The sequence below is a fragment of the Meles meles genome, chromosome 2, assembly GCF_922984935.1.
Source record: "Meles meles chromosome 2, mMelMel3.1 paternal haplotype, whole genome shotgun sequence".
Lineage (NCBI taxonomy): Eukaryota > Metazoa > Chordata > Mammalia > Carnivora > Mustelidae > Meles > Meles meles.
In genome coordinates this window covers 23,702,566-23,723,898 of record NC_060067.1, presented here as the reverse complement: position 1 = coordinate 23,723,898, position 21,333 = coordinate 23,702,566, and the positions used below count along the sequence as shown (strand labels likewise).

At 52.9% G+C, this 21,333-nt stretch overlaps 1 protein-coding gene across 7 annotated transcripts in view; it reads left to right on the top strand.

Annotated features, from left to right (window-relative positions):
• The window catches only part of CRACD (capping protein inhibiting regulator of actin dynamics), a 274,661-nt gene extending 253,963 nt beyond the window's left edge, over positions 1 to 20,698 (top strand). For 5 of the 7 annotated variants that reach the window (XM_045990069.1, XM_045990014.1, XM_045990032.1 and 2 more), the window contains 7 exons: positions 90 to 254; positions 2,804 to 2,872; positions 4,985 to 5,167; positions 5,850 to 8,859; positions 14,996 to 15,186; positions 15,710 to 15,872; positions 17,683 to 20,698. In XM_045990069.1, the coding sequence (XP_045846025.1) occupies positions 144 to 254; positions 2,804 to 2,872; positions 4,985 to 5,167; positions 5,850 to 8,859; positions 14,996 to 15,186; positions 15,710 to 15,872; positions 17,683 to 17,843 (3,888 nt within the window). In that variant the 5' untranslated portion in view covers positions 90 to 143 and the 3' untranslated portion in view covers positions 17,844 to 20,698. The remainder of the gene's footprint in view (positions 1 to 89; positions 255 to 2,803; positions 2,873 to 4,984; positions 5,168 to 5,849; positions 8,860 to 14,995; positions 15,187 to 15,709; positions 15,873 to 17,682) is intronic. The other 2 variants (XM_045990042.1, XM_045990059.1) reach the window with 2 other exon arrangements.
• The last annotated feature ends 635 nt before the right edge of the window (positions 20,699 to 21,333 follow it).

The window sequence follows — 21,333 nt, the reverse complement described above, 5'->3', positions numbered from 1 at the left end:
CAGGGTCCCCTAGCTATGCGGGGGATCTGCTCACACTCCTCGTGACCCGCTTCCCTGCTTCAGAATGTCTTTCTTTGGTTTTTCTCCAGCGACAGTTGAGCAAAAACATCAAGTTTGGGCGGCCACCACCCAGTGCCATTCCCATGAAGAAGGCAGACAGTGGTGAGGCCAGCTTAGAAGAGGATCTGCTCCTGACCAGTCCCATGGAGATTGTGACTCACGAGGACGTCGCCCTCTCAGACGCCGAGAACAAAGTAAGGCTCTTCCAGGGAGTGACCTGGTTGCTGGTAAGCGAGGGGAGGACACTGGGCAGCGGCCAGGGGCATCCAGAGACTCTGGGCTCTGCGGAGCAGGGAATGTGTGAGAGAAGCTTTTCTGCTGAGCGGCCCAGGGCTGGAGGGCCCCCCGTGGGCAGGCCGTGGTCTGCAGCGAGATGCACTTTGGGGGGCAGCTGGGGGTGGCAAAGGGGAGAAGTGCCCTTCGCGGGCGCTCCTCACAGTGTCTTCCACTTACTCTTCAAGACTCCGCGGGGCCCACCTTTTCCGGGAAGCCTTAGCCGGCCTTACCCCCGCTCGGTGCTGTCTCCCCTGTGTCTCTGCTGGGCGTCCTTCGTGCTTCTCACGCACCCGTACTCATCCGTGTCCATGTAATTGTGCTCTCTCCGTCTCTAAATGTGGAGCTCCTTCCTCGAGGATGAACTGGAGCCTCTGTACCTCTGTCGCCCCAGGACTCAGCTAGTGCTTATGTAGTAGCACCGAGTGATGACTCGTCAGACTGGACTGATTTAAAGGGAGATGAGAAAAGAAAGAAGTAGGTCCTGAACGAGGCAGAACGTATCAAACAAGCCATCTTGATGTCTACTTAACGAGGGAAGAAAGTCATATTGGTCTGGCATTGTCCAATCTGAATCTGGTCTTTTGACACTTGGAAAGAAACACCGTGACCCAGAATCAGAGTCCGTCCAACAGCGGAGGGACGTCCTCGAGCCCCCAGTGGGGAAGGAGGGCAGGCACCCGGCAGCTGGAGCAGGGGGCTCTTGAGCTGAGCCGCCGAGTCGTCCAGTCTCAACAGAAGGCAATTTCAGTGCCTACCCAGGCGCCTGAAATTACGCGGCTGTTTATTAAAATGGACGTCCCCCCTCAGTCATGCCTGTTATCAGCTAATACGTCATCAGGGCGGGAAGAAAGAGAAGTGATTTGCAGGGCAAAGTGAGGAAGGAAAGAACAGGCCACTCCCCCGCCGTTGCCCACTTCTGCCTCTGGCCCTCCTGACCCCTGGTTCCCAGACAGGTGGGCAGCGGGGGCTGCGGTGGGTAAGTAGGCGAGGCGCAGCGCCCCCACCAGGTCCAACCTGTCCAGCTCCAGGTGGCAGCGATGGCCGTCAGCCTTCATGCCGGGATTTTCCAAGGACTGAAGCAAATGCCCTCACTGTTACTGAGGTTCTAAGTGCCAGGGACTGTGGCCCGAGGAAGGACAAGGCTCGGTCCTTCTGCAGGGCCTGCGTCCACGTAGCTTACGTTCTGATGACAGGAGAGTCACATGGCAAGTTAACAGATACGTATATAAATGTCGTAACTCTGGATCAAGAAAAATACTGCACAGAAGGTAAAACTGAGTGATGGAAAAGTGAGTAACATGGTGGGTGAGGGGCTGCTCTCTAGACAAGGAGGTCAGAGCAACCAGAGCAGACCTGGGGCTGGGGCCACGTTCTCCGCAGAGGGAAGAACAAGCGCAGAGGCCCAGAGATGGGGCTGGGGTGTCCCAAAAGAAAGGTCCATGTGGCTGGCCAGACCCTGGAGGGGGCCAAAGGGAGGATAGAGCAAGGTATAGAGGCCAGATTGTACAAACCATAGGGAAAGGGTGCTTCTATCCTGGGAGTAGTATCTGATTTGTGTTTTCTTCTTTTTTTTCTTTAAATTTTATTTTTATTTGAGGGAGAGCAAGAGAGCATGAGCAGTGGGGGGCGGGGGGAGGCAGAGGGAGGAGGAGAGAATCCTAAGCAGGCTCCACGGTCAGCTCAGCAGAGTCTGAGGCAGGGCTCGATCCCAGGACTGTGAGATCATGACCTGAGCCAAAACCCAAGAGTCAGATGTCCAACCGACAGAGCCTCCCAGGCACCCGATCTGTATTTTCTAAAGATGCTTCCAAGTGTGGTGCTGACATTATTGCTCTGGAGAGGACGATAACCGATAACGCCTGTTTTTAACTATGGGCCACGTAAGGCAAAAGGTGCTGCGGGGCCATCAGAAAGGTGCAGGCCACGTGGTGTGGGCGTTGCCAGGGCAGAGGAGCAACTGGGCTGGGGGTCTTCAGCCTTTTTCTTCTTCCTTCCGTCCTAAGGGGTTTTGCCTCCTCTGCTCATCCATCTCCTCAGCGCAGCCCTCTGCACGCAGCATTGGTAGGGCCTTTCCTTCTCACCGAGAAGAGGTCTGGCGTAGAAGAGGGGAGAGGGCCAGCGGGTGAAGGCGGCGAAGGCGGCGAGCACAGCCAGAAGCTCTGAGGTCGGAGGCCGGGTGTGTGACACAGCCCTGCCTCCCAGGTGGGGTGGCTGGAGGGTGGCGCCTGGTTCTCAGCCACAGCAGAGACTGAGGTTGGAGACTGCCCAGATAGAGATGTGCTGGACTCAGGAAAAGAAGCAAGTGTACACTCCGTGCCGGAGTCTGAACATTAGCAAAGTCCCCACTGCGATTCCCGCCGGCTCTCTGCGGGCAGCTGCAGCCTTTTCCCCACGCAGCCGGGTCTGGTTATCTGCCCAGAACTTCCTGTTCCGGCGTCTGACTTGAGCGCTCTCTTTACTGTTCCAGCCCAGTAACCCTCCAAGTTCTCAGAGTCCTCTGAATCTGCCTGGAGCCAGAAGTGAGATGGAAGACAAGGTAGTATGATTTGAACTTCAGTTTTTAGTTTCTTTACTTCAGCTTCCATTTTGGACCCTTTTTTTCCGATCCACCGTATCATTTTTCCATTCATAAATGCTGTCTATGCCCATTATCTTCAGTTCCTTCAGAACAGTACCAGTGATAAATGTTAGAGCGTCCGTTTCCACGGCTTCCTAAATGTGCCGGGTCCTTCAAGACCCTGAGAAGCCACAGGAAAAGGCATTCCAGAACATTCCAGAATACCTGAAGGTACACAGGTCTGTAGGAAGAGAGTTTCTATTTAGAGATGCAAAAACAAAACAAAACAAAAAACCTCAGCATTTCTCTACTTGTATGTATTTTTGGTTTTTAACTTTTCTGTGTTCAGTTGAAACCTGGGACCGCGCCCGCAGGAGTCTCGGGGACCCTTAGATGCCAGGCCACTAGCCCGAGCAGTCGTCTGCACAGGCTCCAGGCCTCCTCCCAGGGCCGGTACAGTGAGCAGAGTGTGTCCGAGTCTTCTGAAGGGGGATGGCCGCAGACTGCCACCGCCCAGACAATGAAGCAGCCCAGCTGGAATGATCTAGAAATGCAACCTTGCATTTAAATCTCAGCTGCTGGTACTCTCTGTGCCTTCACTCTATCCCGTTTGGCTGGAACGCTTTTTATTCATCCATCTCTTAGGGGATGGAAATAATGTTTGATTCATCTCTTCAGCAAGAGTTCAGGATTTGATATGTATTCTAAAGATAACCATAAAGAAGTAATAGCTAGGAGCCCAAAGGCTGGAATTATTTTTCCTTACTTCTGTGCTTCTTATCCTAAGTTATTATTTACTGAGCATCCGTTTTGCTCTTGGAACTGGCTTGGTCCTTTATCTAGTTAGTGTACGAATACAGAAGGTAATCGCAAAAAGCGAGGCTGTGTGCTAAGCCCCACGGGCTCTGCGTTGCTAGCACGAATGCCAGCCCACTGGCCCTGGCCTCCGCTCCTGCCGTCGCCGGTGCCTGGGAGCGGCCGACCCCGCAGGGAGGGCCTAGAGCGCCCTCTGCTGCGCGCTGGCGCCATGCAGCCGGGAGCCCTCCCCTTGCCTCCCGCTGGTCTGGTCCCCCTGTTCTCAGGAGTTGCAGGTGTGGCTTCTCCTCCCATTCAGTGTGGCCTCCAAGAGCAGGCCGAGCTAGGTCTCTCTGACCTGTCTAGATGCGTACGGTTTGTCCAGGGGGTGGTTTCTGAGTGCGCCCATCTGCATTCCGGTGCTGCTGGTCACCCTCTGAAGGGCTGCCCTCACCCTCCCCCCCCTCCCCAGGGTGGTACATTTCTGCCCTTCCTTTTTGCACCAGGGCCTCGCCCTCTCATGGGCTTGGTGCACTCAACTCAGTGCTCCGTGGCCTTGGAGTGATTGTGCTAGAACATTTTTTGGGTACCAATTTCATGCCCTAAGCATGGACGATCTAGTTTGTTGTGGTTCCTTTATTCCTCCTAAAAATATTTATTGAGCACTTGCCATATGAGATTTGCAACGTGGTCATAAAGGGGACTGAAAAGAGGAAAAAGCACATTCCCTGCCTCAGAGGGAGTAGGGTAGAAGCTGAGGGATGTTTGCAGGTGTCTGAGATCATGTCTTAAATGACAGAATCCTTAGCACAGAGTTGAGCTGGTCCAGGGCTCAGCAAACTATGACTTATTTCAGGCTCGGTGGCCGTAAGGTCCAACCAGGACACTTCCCCTTGCTGTGCTCTTCCTCTGCAGCCCAAACGCAGCGGAAGACAATGGGCAGTGGGCGTGGCTGTGTGCCCGCAAAACTTCATGTGCCAAATTAAGCTATGGGCAGGATTGGGCCCCCTGGCTATGTTTTGTTACCCCCTATCTACTCTAACCTCCCCCCTCCCATATTATTCAAAGTAGGAAAATTAGTCTGCGAAAGGTTACATGACCTTTATGAGTTAATGCAAATAACACTGGCAGAACAAATTGTCAGTGTCCCCTTTTAATTCCCAAAGCCATGCTCCCCTCACTATCCCAGTGAACCCCACCTGCTCGAAGCCATCCCTGGGGCCGGGCTGCGCCAGGTGCTGGCTCCAGCAAGGGCTGTGGCTCTGATGGGGACCATGTGGTTTCATCTCCATACAGGTGGCTCCAGTTAAACCGTCTCGGCCGAAAAGGCGCTTGTCTCCTGCTGGAACCATCGAAAGTGTCAACCTAGATGCCATCCCCCTAGCCATCGCTCGCCTGGACAACAGTGCGGCCAAGCACAAACTGTCCGTAAAGCCAAAAAACCAGAGGGTGTCCAAGAAGCACCGGCGACTTGCCAGGGTATGAGGGGCCCATCCCGGCTGACCAGGCAGCCGCCCGTGCTTGCTGGCCGCTGATTCTACCCAGTGGGGCGGTGCTGTGAGGGGCCAGTAGAAGGAACTAGGTCTCTCTCATCAGGGACCTGGTGAGTTGCAGTGAACCAGGGCAAAGTGGGCCCATTTACTTTCCATCGCCCTTTCTAACATGCCCGCCTGGGGGCTGGTGGGCCCCAGAAGGAGACACTGTCATTTGATGGCCCCCGGACCTTCTGTGTTGGCTTTGCCCCAGCCACGTGGCCCAGCTCCCCTACCACGGCTCAGCCAAAGGGTCTTTGGTTTGACTAGGGTGGCCTTTGAGGTCACAGGTTTCAGGGCACACGATGTGCAAAGCTCATTTTTTCTCCCCTTCCTCATGCTGGACTACTGGTTCTCCTGTGATTCATTTGTATTCAGCAAAAGGAACTTGAGAATGACCAACAAAGGGGCCAGAAGTCAGCATGAAGGGATGTGTTTTCCTCCACCCCCACAATTTATTCCAGTGTGCTGGAATCCCAGTGTGCTGGCCTGGGTTTACCAAGCTCTATGCTTAGGAACAACTGCCCCTTCTTTTGAGATTAAGAGGGCCACGGGCATTGTGAATAGGGTGGGTCATGTTGCCTGTTTGAAAGGAAAAGGCTAATTCTTTCTTTCCTTACCAACCTTAGGATGGACCCAATGAACATGGTGGCCTCCCGCATCAGCTCTCGCCGGACCAGAACGGACACTCGGGAGAAGACAAGCCAGTCTGGCACGAAGAGGAACCAGAGCTGCTGGACTCTGAAGAAGAGAAGAGATGCCAGGAGGAATACTGGCTGGAACTGGAGGCCAAGTGCAGACGGCAGAAGGCCGAGGCAGCAGAGAGGAGACGTCTAGAAGAGCAGAGACTCCAGGCCCTGGAGAGGAGGCTTTGGGAGGAGAACAGAACGCAGGAACTCTTGGAGGAGAAAGGAGAAGACGAGGAGCGAGAGGGGGCAGAGCTACAGCTGGAGGCAGAAGAGAGGCAGCGCCAAGAGGAGAGGCAGAGACTGGAAGAGCAAGGTGGCCAAGGCCAAGGGCGGAGGGAGCAGGTGGAGGGAAGTCACCTCGGGGCCCCAGAGCAGCTGCGCCTCCAGCGCCGCGCTCAGCAGGAAGAGCAGGCGGTGTGGAGCGGCCCAGAGGCCGAGAAGCAGCGGCAGCTGCAGGAGGAGAGGCAGCTGATGGAGCTCAGGAGGCCGGAGGAGCTGGAGGAGCAGCAGAGGCTCGAGGCCGAGGAGCAGCGACAGCGGGAGGAGGAGCAGCGGCGGCTGGAAGAGGAGCGGCGGCGGGAGGAGGAGCAGCGGCGGCGGGAGGAGGAGCAGCAGCTGCAGGAGGAGGAGCAGCGGCGGCAGGAGGAGGAGCAGCAGCGGCAGCAGGAGGAGGAGCAGCAGCGGCGCCTGGAAGAGGAACAGCAGTGGCGGCGGGAGGAGCAGCTGCGTTTGGAAGAGGAGCAGAGGCAGCGGCGGGAGGAGGAGCAGCAGCGGCAAAGGGAGGAGCAACTGCGTTTGGAAGAGGAGCAGCGGCGGCGGCGAGAGGAGGAGCAGCAGCGGCAAAGGGAGGAGCAGCTTCGTTTGGAAGAGGAGCGGCGGCGGGAGGAGGAGCAGCGGCAGCTGGAAGAGGAGCGGCGCGGGCGGGAAGAGGAGGAGGAGCGAGAATGGGAGGAGAAGCGGTGGCTGGAGGCAGAGGCAGCTGCCAGGAGGAGGGCAGAGCTGAGAAAGCGGGAGCAAGTGGAGGCCCTGAGGAGGCCGGAAGGGGAGCGTTGGGAAGCCGCGAGAGTGCACGAGGAGAAATGGCAGCAGCTGGAGGAAAAAAGGGGCTTGAGGAGTCCAAAGATGGACTTTGCAGAGAAACTCAGGAAACGAGAGCACCTGCAGCCCGAGAAGCAAAGCGAAAGCTCCAAGGAATCTAAGATTTTCGAGAAGCAGAGTCAGGAGGCCGCGCCAGCTGGAGAGCAGCAGGGACAGCACGGGGACGGTCCGGAGCCTGACCGTCGTGCGCGTCGGGAAGAGAGACCAGAAACTAGTGCGCAGCCTCCCCGGAATCAAGAGGCGCAAGTGGAAGAGACTCCCGAGGAGAAGAAGGAAGCCGCTGCCCCAGAAAAAGATAGGAAGGGGGAGGAACTCCGGTGGCAGGAAGTGGACGAGAGGCAGAGCATGCCAAGGCCCTACACTTTCCAGGTGTCATCGGGAGGGAAACAGATTCTCTTCCCCAAAGTCAATTTGAGCCCGGTGACACCCATGAGAGATGCGGGACTTGCCTCTGCTCCCCACGCGCCGAAGACCCTGCGAGCCGGCGCGGCGTCCCACGCCCTGCCCTCCTCCCTGAGTGTCCCCCACACAGCCATTCTGGTCACGGGAGCGCAGCTCTGCGGCCCGGCGGTCAACCTGAGCCAGATCAAGGACACGGCATGCAAGTCCCTCCTGGGCTTGTCAGAAGAAAAGAAGCACGTCGACGTCCCTGCCCTGGAGAACCCGCCCCGAGCGCCGGTCGACCCCCGTGCAGGCAGCAGCAAGGTCAGGGCTGCCCAGGAGTCTCCGAGCGGTGCGGCCGCCCTAGCCGAATGGGCGTCCATTCGGTCCCGGATCCTGAAGAACGCGGAGGGCGAGCAGCCTCGGCCGGGCGACGAACACCCTCCCCGGGCCCGCAGTGATTCCCGCGGGAACCTCCGGAGGACCCCCCCAGTAAATGCCAAGTTCTCTATTATGCCCGCTTGGCAGAAATTCTCTGACGGTGGCACCGAGACCTCCAAACAGAACACAGAAGCAGAGAGCATGAGAAAAAGACCCTCGCTGGGACCCGGGGTGCCCCAGCCCCTGGCTACTAACGAGCTCCCCAAGGGTGCAGAGAAACCAGAGCCAGCGGACACCACGGAGGGCTGCAAATTTGCCAAAGACCTCCCGTCTTTCCTTGTCCCCAGCCCCGCTTACCCGCCGCAGAAGGCAGTGGCCCATGCGGAGCCCGGGGCCACTTCGGACGCTGAGACCAGCAGCGGGAGAGGGAAGCCAGACCCCTCGATGCCCGGCCAGGAGGAAAAAGCCTCACCGTTTGGCATAAAACTGAGAAGGACCAACTATTCCTTGCGCTTCCACTGCGACCAGCAGACGGAACAGAAGAAGAAGAAGAGGCACAGCAGCACCGGGGACAGCGCGGACGGCGGCCCCCCGGCCCCCGGGGGCACCAGAGCAGAGAAGGAGCCGGAAGCCGCGGCCGCCAAGCCGGGCCCATCCCTGCCCCCCGAGAGGAAGCCCGGCCTGTCCGCCTGGAAGGACTCGGCAGAAAGGGCCCCTCCTCCCGCCGCCGCCCCGGGGCCCGCACCGGCCGCGGAGCACGACCGCGCGGCCCACAGAACGCCGCTGGCGCCGAAGCCCGCGCTGGCCCCCAAGCCTGCGGGTCAGACGCCGCCCCCGTCGCCGCTCTCCAAGCTGAGCAGGCCCTACCTGGTGGAGCTGCTGGCCCGCCGGGCGGGGAGGCCGGACCCGGAGCCCCGCGAGCCGAGCAGGGAGCCCCGGCCGCCGTCGCCGCCGCCGCCCCCGCAGACGAGGAAGGCGCCGCCGAGGGACGAGGAGGAGGCGGTGGAGCCCGAGCCCAAAGCCGCTTCCCCGGCTCCGCCGGCCGCCCGGCCCGAGAAGCCCTGCCCGACCCCCGAGGCCGGGAGGAGAGGTAGGTGGCGGTCGGGGGCATCTCGGCCTCGCGTGGGGCCCAGCCGCGGTTGCGTCGCTTCTTCCGCTGCCCAGGGCCGGCGACGGGACCGACGGGGCCGATGGGTGGGCCGCTGCTGCCGCCCGGACCGAGCTGGGGGCCGGCCGTGGACACGAGATGCCGGCCTGATTAGCGCGTGCCCTTAATCCTCCGCGGGGCCTGTGCGGGGCTGGTCCCCACAGGTTCCCCGGAGGAGCCTGTGTTCTCTGGGCAGCGCGGGCTCCGGCGGGAGGGGACGGACTTGCGGCCGCGGCGTCGCCGGAGGCGCTTCTGGGTGCATGGGCCGCTCCCGGGCAGTTTGGGCCACACGCGCTGCCGCCGGACCCCCTCCGCCCCGCAGACGGGCTCTCGAGGCCTCCGGCTAGAACCTGCAGAGCAGCTGCCGCCCCTCCTGTTTCTCCAGAGTGGCGGGGTCCGCTCGGAGGGGCCTTGGGCCCTTGAGAACTTCATGGAATACTTTCTTTTCTGTTTTGTACGATTGGAGGTCGCGTTCAGAAAGATGGTCCAGAAGTTCTGTTTCTCAGAGAAATTCTCCCCCGAGGTTTATTAGGAAACCCGTAGGACTTCTCTTTTGTTGGACTGTTTAGGTGGAGGGTGATTTTTGCAGAGAAAAGAGCTGTTTGCCCAGCAGTATTGGTGCGGTGACTTGCCTTACAGAAGGAAGGTCTCATTGTCCTTTCTAACCAAGCTTTAGGGGACAGACCATTTCTCCCTGATTTCTGTTTGTCCTGCTGATGAGAAGCCCAATCTTAGTTTTTTCTTTGTGTTTCTGTTTTTCGGGCCCTGGGGGATCACCATGGTAGTCCCACAAGCGGGTAAGAGCTGTCCCTTAGTTCCCCATAGCCTGGTGGGACTCGCGCTGGCAGCCACCACCTTGGCCTTCAGAGCTAGGTGTTTTGGGGGCCCTGGCTCTTAGGTAGAAGTCTGAAAAGTTGGGGTACCAGATGTGGAGTCGAAACCCCTTGCTCCCCAAGGAGAAGCTCGGAATTGTGAGTTCCCTCCCAGTTGTGGGTTCATGGTGCGGTTGTGTCTCAGCTTCTCCAGCCTCCTTCCACATGGGGTTTTTCTCCTTCACCCAACGTGTAGGAGTTTTGGGATTTCTTTTAAGTTTTTTTTTTTTTTTTTTTTTTTTTTTGATAGATCACAAGCAGGTAGAGAGGCAGGCAGAGAGAAGGGGGGGGAAGCAGGCTCCCCGCTGAGCAGAGAGCCCGATGCGGGGCTCAATCCCAGGACCCTGGGATCATGACCTGAGCTGAAGGCAGAGGCTTTAACCCACTGAGCCACCCAGGTGCCCCTTGGGATTTCTTTTAAAGGAAATTGTTGCATATTAGCTATAGATTGGGGGTGTCCATGCGAGGAGAGGAGTTCAGAATCCTTCTATGTTGCCGTCTTGAACTGGAGCCCCATTTTCAGTTTTGACATTAGCTTTTGTGTCATTAGCTCTTATGATCTCCCTCTCAAAGTCCAAGTCCCTCTCAAAGTCAAAGTCCCTCTCACTGTCTGGGGGACTCGATCACTCTCCTTAGCTTCTCCCCAGAGAAATAACAGTTGTGCTTCTTTCTCTTAGAGAAGTCCCTTTATTATAATTTTCTACCAAAAACCGTTACAGCTCCTGTTTTCTTTCCCAGGATCCAGATTCTGGGCTGTCAGACTCTGCTAACTGAATTTTTCTTTATTTGCTAGAAAAGTAGCAAGGTCCTCCTGCCCTGGGAGTACCGTCTAAAGACCACTGCGGTTTCCCCGCCCCACACTAGGCCAGGCTGACGGGTGTGTTGGACTGAACGCCCTCATCAGAGTAAAAATGTTAAAGCCTGGATCTCCAGTTTCCTTTGTTAATCCTGTGCCTGCAGTGGCTGCCGTTAGCTAAAACCCCTGGAGCGCCGCGTGCATTTAGGGTGAAGTTCACTGAAACAACGCGGACATAAATCTGTTGCAAATCACGGTGCTTCCTTTTATTTTCTTTGGCCAGCTGCTTGACAGCTCTGGCTTCGCCATAAAGCAGCGGGCAAAGAGCTTGTCAGCTCTGCTAGGTCCTTGTGTTTGTATCAGTAGTAACCTCACAGGATGCTAGAAGCAAAGGAGTGAGGAGAGCCGACACCAGACTAGTTCTCCCCCTTCCCTGCGCTTGATGCTTCCACCTTCCCTGGTGCGGGGAGGGGGCTGAAAATACACTGTTTGCTCTAGGTGGCCTTTTGGAATATGGCCTGAGTGAGGATGTCTGTGCCAGTCTAAAATATTAAATATTAGAAAAGCTTAATTTCATTTTTCTTTTTAATTTAAAAATACTCAGAAATTCTGACCTTTTCTTTCTAAATTAGCCCCCGTGAATGGCCTGACACATCCCCCAGGGCACACACACCCTCTGTTTTGTAGGCCACTGGTGTAAAAGAGATGTCCATCCCCAAGGCTGAGGCCAGTGAGAACCAGTCCATAGGCTGAGCCACTGGGAGGGCTTTGACTCTGAATCCGCCCTGGTGGGAATGAAAATAACAAAGGTAATCCCCCCGTTTGTCCTCTAGAGGTCATCTCATTCTGAAATTTCCACCTCCTTATGGTGTGTGGAACCGATAATAAGTGGCCCTTTCTCCAAGAACTTAACTGCCTTCAGGAGCTGTGATTCAAACCCTGTAAGGCCAGCATGGACTTGCTTGTGTCCCCAGACCCCAAAGGAGGACATCTGAATGGCCTGTGGCTCCCCTCGTCCACTGAGTTCAGAATGAGAAAGAATAGGTTTAAACAAAGGTTTTACCCTGCCTTCTTCTACCCCCAACTCTGATTTTTCCATGACCTTGTGGTAGCTGTCTGGGCCAGTCCAAAGTCGGTGATCTAGAACTTTACTTCAGGATATGAGAGTCGGTGCCATTATTTGTTGAAGGCCTTTGGGCGGCCTGGGCTGAAATTCAGACAGCAGCCCCATTTTAACTTCCTCGGATGTTTCTGTTTACTGATCCCCAGCTATAATCCGGACCTGTTAGGCTCTTACTCATACTGTATTACAGCCTTTTTAAAGTCCGGTCATAACTCCAGAACATGCTATTCAAGCCACAGTTCTCAGGAAATAAAAATCTGGCGAGTGATTTACCTTTTCAAATAAAAAAATAGGCAATTATACTTTAAATATATTTTGACCCTTGTGATAAAACACCTGTCAAACTGTTGTCAGGAAACTGGCCAGTGGTTTTAATGACCTTCAGATGGAATGTTTAGTGTAGGAATCCCTTTACATAACTGGTTTAAATAAAAACCATTTGGATCTTGGCAGTTTGGTTTTCAGGCATTTTACAAACAGGTGTTACACAGCCCTTGAGTAAAAAACCCAAAATTTATTAAATTCGTCCCCATGTATCTAGAGCTTCTCAGTTAAGCATAATGCTTAAAGTGGTGAACCCTTGAACATCATGGGGGTTCGGGGGCGCCAACTTCCTGCACAGTTGAAATCGTGTATAACCATTGACTCCCCCAAAACTGAACTATTAATAGCCTACAGCTGACTGAAAGCTTTACTAATAATTAATCAGTTGATTAACTCGTATTTTGTACATTAAATACTCTATTTATACAATAAAGTAAGCTGGGGGAAAATGTTATTAAGAAAAACATAAGAAAGATAATACATTTACAGTACTGTGCTCTATTTATAAAAAAAATCCACATAGAAGTAGACTTGCACAGGTCAAACCCCTGTTGTTCAAAGGTCAACTGTATTTCATTTTTTTGGTTAACTAGAGATTCGTAAAAAATACCTTTCAGGGATTTTGTTTTTTAAATACTTCCGAAATATGCCAGTTTTCTTCACTCTGTTAGATCATACCTGAATCTTTATTTGATGACTAGGGATAGTGTAACCACCAAGACTCACTGTAATAGGAATTCTCTTTGTATAGTGTTATAGATCTAAAAGGTATAGAAAAGCAGAATCTGCCCCTTTTTTGTGCTTGAATTCCTAATTTGATTTTCTTTGGTTCTTCTCATATAAAGTCGAGTTGCCTGAAAGCCCTGTTTGGTAAGGTTCTAGATCATCAAACTGTGAACTTCTAGTAGAGTTCAAAAGAGCAGGACTATGGCGAGCCCTTTTCCTTTGAGACAGTAAAGGATTCAGTGACAGAATGATTATCTCTAAAAAGGCATAATTTTTACTTGAGGGAAAAGAAGGGGATGATTCTCAAAAACCGAACAGGTCACTTGTAAAACAGTTCCTCTGTGCCAACCCCTGTTCTGAATGTTCGGACGCCCACGGTCTCGTCATCTTCTGGCCAGCCTGAGGAGGCGTGCGCCATTATCGTCTCTACTTAGGGATGAGAAGACCTTAGGGAAGTTCAAGTAACTTTAGATTGACGTGAGGTCAGACCCAGGGCTGCTCAGTTTGAAAGTCTAATTACTCAACCTCTGCTGCCCATCTCCTGCGGAGCGTGTTTGCCCGGGTCACATGGGGGAGGCGGTCAGCCACAGAAAAGCTCAGACCGGAAATCAGAAGTCCTAGGTTCAAACTTCATCCTGGGCGCTAACAGCAGGGTGACCTGGAGCATGACCCTGGCTTGCTGTGGACGCTCACACTCCCGTCTGTCAGGGGAGAGCACTGGACCAAAATCACAGTTTCCTTCAGCAGCCGCACCAGGTAGAACAGCCTCCCTTGCATCTCTCCCATCCTTCAGGGTTCCACATAGGATGTTTGGAGAGGGGTTGAAAAGCAATAAATAAGAACAATAAATCAAATGACAGCCTGGGTCCCCTGTAGGCCTGAGATTTTCAGACACTGGAGATCTTATTTTTACTTCCATCTTGAGGGAAGGAAAATGCTTCTGTGTTTCTGTTGATCAAAGATATTACCTCCCCATGCAGAGAAGTCTCTGAGGCATCAGCACAGAGTTCATTTCAGGAAAGGCCGTTGAGTATTTCATGTCACAAGGTGTAGGGGTGCGGGATCCAGGGAAGTGAGCAGTCTCACCGCAAACCTGCTTTCTGCCTTTCCCGGTTCTGATCACAGTTCCGGAGGTAGCAGGGGCCGGGGGTGGGCAGTGCGCTGGGAGGGCAGGTCTCCAAACCACCAGACAATTTCAGACACACTTCAGCTCAGGTCCGACACTGTCTACCTGGAGATAGCATCAGGCCCCACCGGTTAGGGCTCAGCCCCACAGGACTGTCCCCACTTTGGATGCCATTCCCAAGGCCAGACCATCATCTGTGCTTCTGACCCACTTTGAAATCAGAGATTCTCATGACCTCCTCCTTGGGTTCAGTTAATTTTCTCGAGTAGCTCACAAACTCAGAGAAACATTTTGCTTTCCAGATGACCATTTTATTACAAAAGGATAAAATTCAGGAACAGCCAGATGGAAATGATACAGAAGGGCAAGCTATGGGGAATGGTTTGGAGCGTCTCTGCTCCGAGTGCACACCGCTCCCTTGAAATCTCTTCGTGTTCACCGAGCAGAAACTCCCTGAACCCCCTCCTGGAATTTTATGGAGGCTTCATTACATGGGCATGACTGATTAAATCATCAGCCATTGGCAACTGAACTCAGTCTCTAGTCCCTCTCCCCGCCTGCAGATTTGGGACTGGGGGGGACCAAAGATCCAGCCTCTCTAGTCACGTGGTTGGCCACCAGCCCCATCCTTAGTGTTGGTCCCAGAGTCATCTCTTTAGTGGAGTAAGAGACACCTTATGCTCTCATTGCTTAGGAAATTCCAAGGGTTTTAGGAGCTCTGAGCTCTAGAAATGGGCACAAAGGCCAAATACATATTTCTTAAAAAAAAAAAAAATTTTTTTTTTAAGTTTATTTAATCTCTGCACCCAGTGTGGGGCTCGAACTCATGGTTCAGAGATCAAGAGCCACATGCTGTAACAACTGAGCCAGCCAGGTGCCCCCAAGTATATATTCTAAATCACAATATTGGGGCACGTGGGTGGCTCGGTCAGTGAAGCGTCTGCCTTGGGCTCAGATCATGATCCCAGGGTCCTAGAGTCAAGCCCCGCATCGGGCTCTCTGCTCCGCAGGAAGTCGGCTTCTGTCTCTCGCCTTGCTCGCGCTCTCTCGCTCGCTCTCAAGTGAATAAATCTTTAAAAGATAAACCACAATATCTGTCTCTTTTTCCGCAGAAAAGCCGGTTCTTCAGAGCAGGCACTCTTTGGACGGCTCCAAAGTGGCGGAGAAGGCGGACACCGCGCAGCCGCTGTGGATAACGTTGGCGCTGCAGAAGCAGAAGGGCTTTCGGGAGCAGCAGGCCACGCGGGAGGAGAAGCAGCAAGCCAGGGAGGCCAAGCAGGCAGAGAAGCTCTCCAGAGAGAACGTGAGTGTCCGTCCTCAGCTTTCACTTTGCCTTCCCTGAGTCTGGCTGTCTTTCAGGTTGCCAGGCCTACGGGAAAGCGAAGAGCCGGAGCCGAAACAAACCGGCTGACAGTGGCGGAGAGCACCTGGGCCAGAGCAGGGAACCGCGCCCTGTTAACCGGGGAGGGCGCCCCGCGGCTGATGGTGGTTTCCTTGTGCTCTTCCGTTACCGGAGTAGGATCCGGGCCGAGCAGTGACCCAGGCGCCGCCGTCACACGGGAACTAGGAGCTGGATGGTGCTTGAGCAGGGCCTTGGGAGGAAGATCAGAGCCTTGTCTGCGGCCCCGATTTGCGGGGCTGCTCGATGGGCCTCCGTTTGAGCTGAGCTGCTCCGCGGTTGGGCGCCCGCGCTGCTCCCAGGTGCGGTGCCGCCGCCCCGCGACGGGCAGAGGTTGCGGGCCGGCGGGCAGAAGGCCCCATGGCCTTGCACGGTCAGCCTTCCCATGTCCCCAGACTGACGACCCACGTGCCCGACTCTCCCCCAGGTCAGCGGCGGCCTGCAGCCCGGAGGCGGCGGTGGCGGCAGGGCCGGGTCCCCGCACAAGGCCCGCGCCCCGCCAGAGGAGAAGCAGCCCGAGACGGCCGCGTCCAGGCTTGAGCGCAGGGAGCAGCTGAAAAAGGCCAACACGCTTCCTACATCTGTGACAGGTAGGGAGAGCAGGTCCCTGCCTGTGTCGCCATGGTGACAGGCTTACCGTCTCAGAGCTGCTCTATGTCCGTGAGAGCGAGCGCAAGCGCAGAGCCCGCGAGGCCCCGCAGGGCGCAGGCTGCCTCCCACCCCCGCGTGCTCTCGGAGGAGCTCGTCCGCTAAATCCCACCAGCGCCTGCACCGTGGGCGTGTGCTGGTGAACGGTTCCGTCAGCCTTTGGGCAGTGGGGAGGCCTCGGATTTGTAGTATTTGACAGTTTTCACGGGGTAAACCCTCCCGCTGCGGCCAGTTTCCGGCTCCCAGTGTGGTATCAGCTGGTCCCCCCGCATTCCTGAATGTGACCGTGGCCTCTAGTCCCCGCGACATGAGCTGCACTAACCTGCTCCTGCTGGGGAGCCTGAAGACCGTAAGATCGTCTCAAGAAAAGGAAGAGGCAAGGTTGTAACAGGATTTGGGGGAAAGAGCGAAGTTTAGGTACAGTTCAGTGGAGTGGGGTTTTGACAGGTGCAGAACAGAGCAAGAGCTGTCTGTAAAGGGGCTGATTTCAAACCTGAGCTGAAAAGTGGACCCGGGTCCTATTTCCAGGCAAAAGCTGGATGGTCTCCACTCACTGAGGGGATTTCAAAAAGCAAGTTTCTGGCCAGTATGACTTTAGAGGGCAAGGTTTCCCAGCTGAGTTGTTTATGAAACACTGCTGTTAATATATTCTGGACACATAAAAAGACATTAAAAAAAATTCTTTATTCTGTTAAAGCGATCCTGTAATGTTTCCAACTATTTCCTTGTCACAAATCACTTGAAGGATGGACAGGAGTTGGAACAAGCTTCCTCCCGGGGTTAGCAGAGCACCTGTTTTCCCTTCGGGGCAAGCACCCGGAGACCCAGGCTGTTTTATGCCTCTGTTACCTGCTAGCTCAGGTGTGGAGATGTATAGAGGTCCTGCCCTTAAAGCCCTATGTATTACTTTGGTGAGGAGAAAAAAAACAACTGTATTTGAAAAGCACCTTGGAGCACTGTGTAATTTCTCAGAAACTTCATGGACCTAATTTCATTTGATCTTACACCCAAGACCTGAGGGTCTAAGGGTTACACGTGGGTTGTCACAGGGATCATTCTTTCAAAATAAAATTCCGAAGTCCGGGATCACACCTTTCTCTGTGTGACTTCTGTGGGAGTGCCAGGGAGTTAATGCAGTTCAGAGTGGCTCCGCTCAATGGAGTAAACGTTTGTTCTGACATATTTGTCGTTTCCATCAGTATTTCCCGAGTTCTGTTCACGGGTAGGCCATTGCCAGGGGCACTAAATGGGACTCAGAGATAAGCCCCGATCCCTCCCCTTGAGAAGCCTGTAAGGTCAGGTGAAGAAAGGACTGGGAGACAAGCCTGGATGTGGTCAGAACTGGCAGGAGCAGGGGCCTCAGACAGGGGGGCGGGGGCAGCCCAGGCCCGCTGGGTGGAGAGGGTAACTTTTGACCTCACCAGTTAGATAAATTCAGGCTGCTGGTTGGAGGTTTTTCTTCCTGGAACTGACCGGCTGGATAACTAGAATCACAGCATCTACCTTTTATTTCCTATCATGGAGGCATAGCTTCTGTGCATAAAAATTAGGCTTCCAGAAACTCTGAGATTAAAAGCAGCTGCCCTGTAGTTCTGTAAGCAGTAGTTCTGGTCACATCGCTGGCTTTCCCTAATCCTTCTCACTAAAGATGCGCCGTGTCTCACGGGGTTTCCTTTCTGAATCTTGTACTTCTAACACCTCAGAACGTGGCTCTGACTTACGCTTGTCCTTTTCCTTCGAAACGCAACCCAGTGGAGATCTCGGACGCAGCGCCCCCCGCGCCGCTGGTGAAAGAAGTCACAAAGAGGTTCTCAACCCCGGATGCTGCCCCTGTGTCAACAGAACCAGCCTGGCTGGCTTTAGCCAAAAGGAAAGCCAAGGCCTGGAGCGACTGTCCGCAGATCATTAAGTAGAGTGACTTTCATCCGCTCCTGCTGCCAGCTCTTGGCTCCTCTCTTGCCCTGTTATTTATTTTTTCTATGAGGTGAAGACACCACACTAGGGAAAAGCAGCATGTTTCATAGGCTCTAAAATCATGTTCAGAAACTGAATCGGTGGCATTCCTTGTAAAGAGTGTATTTGCACAATCCAAGGTCCTGGTGCCTTGGGCTCCTCCTTGTTCTCAAGAGAAAATTCCATCCGAGGGACCACGTGAAGCAGAATCTCCAAACTAAGAATTTTTCACAAGAAACTACTAGGCCCCTTCCACACATACACATGCACACACCATTTAGAACAGGACTTTTGCCAATCTTTTTAATGATTTTTCGGTTCTCCAACTTCTTTAATCTGGAACATTTACCCTACCGTATGTTTGGTGGTCTCTTTCCTTTCCTACAATCATGGTGAAAGAAAGGGTCATACAGACAGAAACAGGATGTCCGTTCTCCCGAGTGCATTGAGTAACTGGGAATCCTAACAGCCTGGCTGCCGTCTCTGCCCATGTCTGCTTTTCTGACTTCCCCCTCATCTGAAACCGTAACCCAGCGAATCTCTTCACCCTTCCGCCCCACTGATGTCCCATAGGTCCTGGCATACCAATACTCTCCGTAAAGACGTGTTAAACACGCCCATGTGGCTCCAAGGGAACATTTTTATTTAGGATCATGAAGAAAGGAAGCGACAGATTGTCTTCCCAGCTCTGAGAATCCCCCCCCAGTGCAGTGGTTAAGATGTCCAGCTCCGTCTCCTGCCTTCCGAATTAGAGCCCGTGAGTCCGGGCCGGGAAGGTCTATCGGACGAATTCTGACACATCCCAAAGGAGTACCGGGGGATACACTACTTCCAGGGTAATCCAGCTTTTAAAACTCTGAAGGGGAGGCTCATTTTACCCAAATAAGTGAGAGGAAAAATTAAAAAACAGCCCCCCCACCCCAAGCCAGACTTCTACTATATGATAGGAGAAGCTACTGACATTGAATGTCTCTGAATATCCCTTAGGTCTTTAGGGAGAATTTAACAGGAAGCCAAGACTTGGAGCCTTTGTACTGAGGACTTCTGTGGCAAGCTTCTCCACCATAGTCGAGTGATTCATATTCAGAGTCAGATGTTTAACAGCATTTATCATTTTGAGCATTCACCCTGGTACCTTTAAAAACCATCTCCGAGTCTTAAGTGGCCTTGCTACTACCCACACACGTGGTCCAAAGAAGGGACGTGGCCGTTCAAAAGCGTGAGGCATAGACCCACCAGCAAACCCACACATTGCCAACACGGACGTTACAGCGCACGGGGGTGGCACATTCTCCTTGGCTGAAACCGCACTCCACGGTAGGACGCCTCTCTCGCCCAGCGCGTGCGGAACTGCATTCCTTTTTCCTCTCTTGCAAAAACACGTTTTACCGTTATGCATCATTATTTTCCTCTATGCAGAGCTCATTTGACCGGCGATGTACCGTTGCTGTCGCTCACCGTATAGAAGGCATCGTCTTTCTGGAAACGGTGGCTCGGCCCCATGGTTAGCAGTTGGCAGGTGGGGTCAAGTGGACAGTTGTACCCTTGCAAGTTGGCTTTAATGTTCTACATACCGGACCTTCCATCTGTTAAGAATCAGTGTAACTAATTTTCTTTTATTCCTGTGGGAAGTAGTTAATATCCCGCTGCATGTTTTCCACACCGATGTTCATTTCTGAATCACACGTGGAGGCATTTGTTCGTTTTCAGTGGTGTCATTACTGACAGAACACACTGTTTAATGGGAGTCTTGCCACTGGAGCCCTGGTCTACAGTGCGACGAGAATCCTTCTGAACTGTCCTCTCATCCTGCCAGCTCTGGATGACACCGCAGTAAGGGCGGAGCGCGGGGGAGCGGTCGGGTCACTGACGAAGGATCCTGGAGGAGCCACCGCTGCGGGCGCACGCAGCAGCGAGCACACACGAAGTCGGAGAAAATACCTCAGTTACTAAGTTTCTCTTCAAGTCTTCAAAAGTGAAAGGGTACACTGAGGACAGGATAGTCACAGCACTTACTTCCAGCAACTTCTAAAGGGTCCATGTTTAGTATTTCATGTAAAATGGCTCCAAATTTGCACTAAATACCAATGAAGTGTTATTTTGCTTTAGTTGTGTTGCAGTCTTTTCTGATCAACAAACTATGGGGGAAATTCTGTAAAAAGGAACTTTTTTTTTTAATGAATGATTGCTATGTTAAATATGGTTTTTTTTTTTAACTTAAACGTACTTCTCTTGGCAAAGGTAACAGATTAACCTCTGGTCATAAACATATATATATATAAATAACTAGAGTTTTTGTTTACTTTTTTAATTTTTCAAGTGCAATTGTTTCTTACACATTACTATTAAATTATCATTTTAGCCAGTTATCAGCAAATTATAGTATGTATTCATTGTCTCTTGTCACATTTAGTTTGCTTATTTTAAAGCAGAAACGTTAGTTACACGTGTCTTGCAATATTTTTACCAATAATTAAATAGAGACAACAATGAAAAATATCTTAGTGTGATTTTAATATTATTTTGAGATTTTTGGTTGTATAAAGTTTTAATGTAAAATGTCTATTATGGAAGGAAAATGATCTTTCAATAAAAAACACCTACAAGATCTTCAGCACTGATGGAATTTCTTTTTCAAGTTGCAGTTTTTGCTAATTTCAGTGACCATCTACAAGTAAGCTCATGTTTACATGACTTTTTTTTTTTTTTAAACCCAATGGCTAATGACCTTGTTTTTTTTTTAAGATTTTATTTATTTGACAGACAGAGATCACAACCAGGTAGAGAGGTGAGCAGAGAGAGAGGGGGGGGGGGGAAAGCAGGCTCCCCGCCAAGCAGAGAGCCTGATGCTGGGGCTCGATCCCAGAACATTGGGATCATGACCTGAGCAGAAGGCAGAGGCTTTAATCCACTGAGCCACCCAGGCACCCTCATGTTTATATAACTTTTGTTGAGAAAGAAACATTTCAAGGCATTTTATGTGCTACCTTGTTTTTTTTCACTAGGTGACCCAGAGAAAAGTAATGAATAGGGGCAAATAAAATGTTTATTTCGATCCTAAATTGGAATTGGATGGTCTGCATCTCAGAGAAAATACTACCACGCAGCCGCCTCCTCCGGGTGCAGGCTGCAGAACTGCAGCGGTGGCTGAAGCTGGAAGCTGTGGGAAAGGCAGCTTCCGGCCCCCCGCCAGAACAGCTGACTCACAGGCCTACACACCTCGGCATGGTTGAGGGAGGTGAGTCAGGCTTCCACGGTGGGGGCCACAAAGCTGATTAAGATAAACACTAGTCTATTACAATATTTGTTTACAAATAAGGATTAGTACTTGGAGCACTTGGCTAGCTCAGCTGGTAGAGCATGGGACTCAGTCTTGGGATTGCTGAGTTCAAGCCCCATGTTGGGCTTAGAGATTACTTAATAAAAAATTAGTACAAATTCCATTGTGAA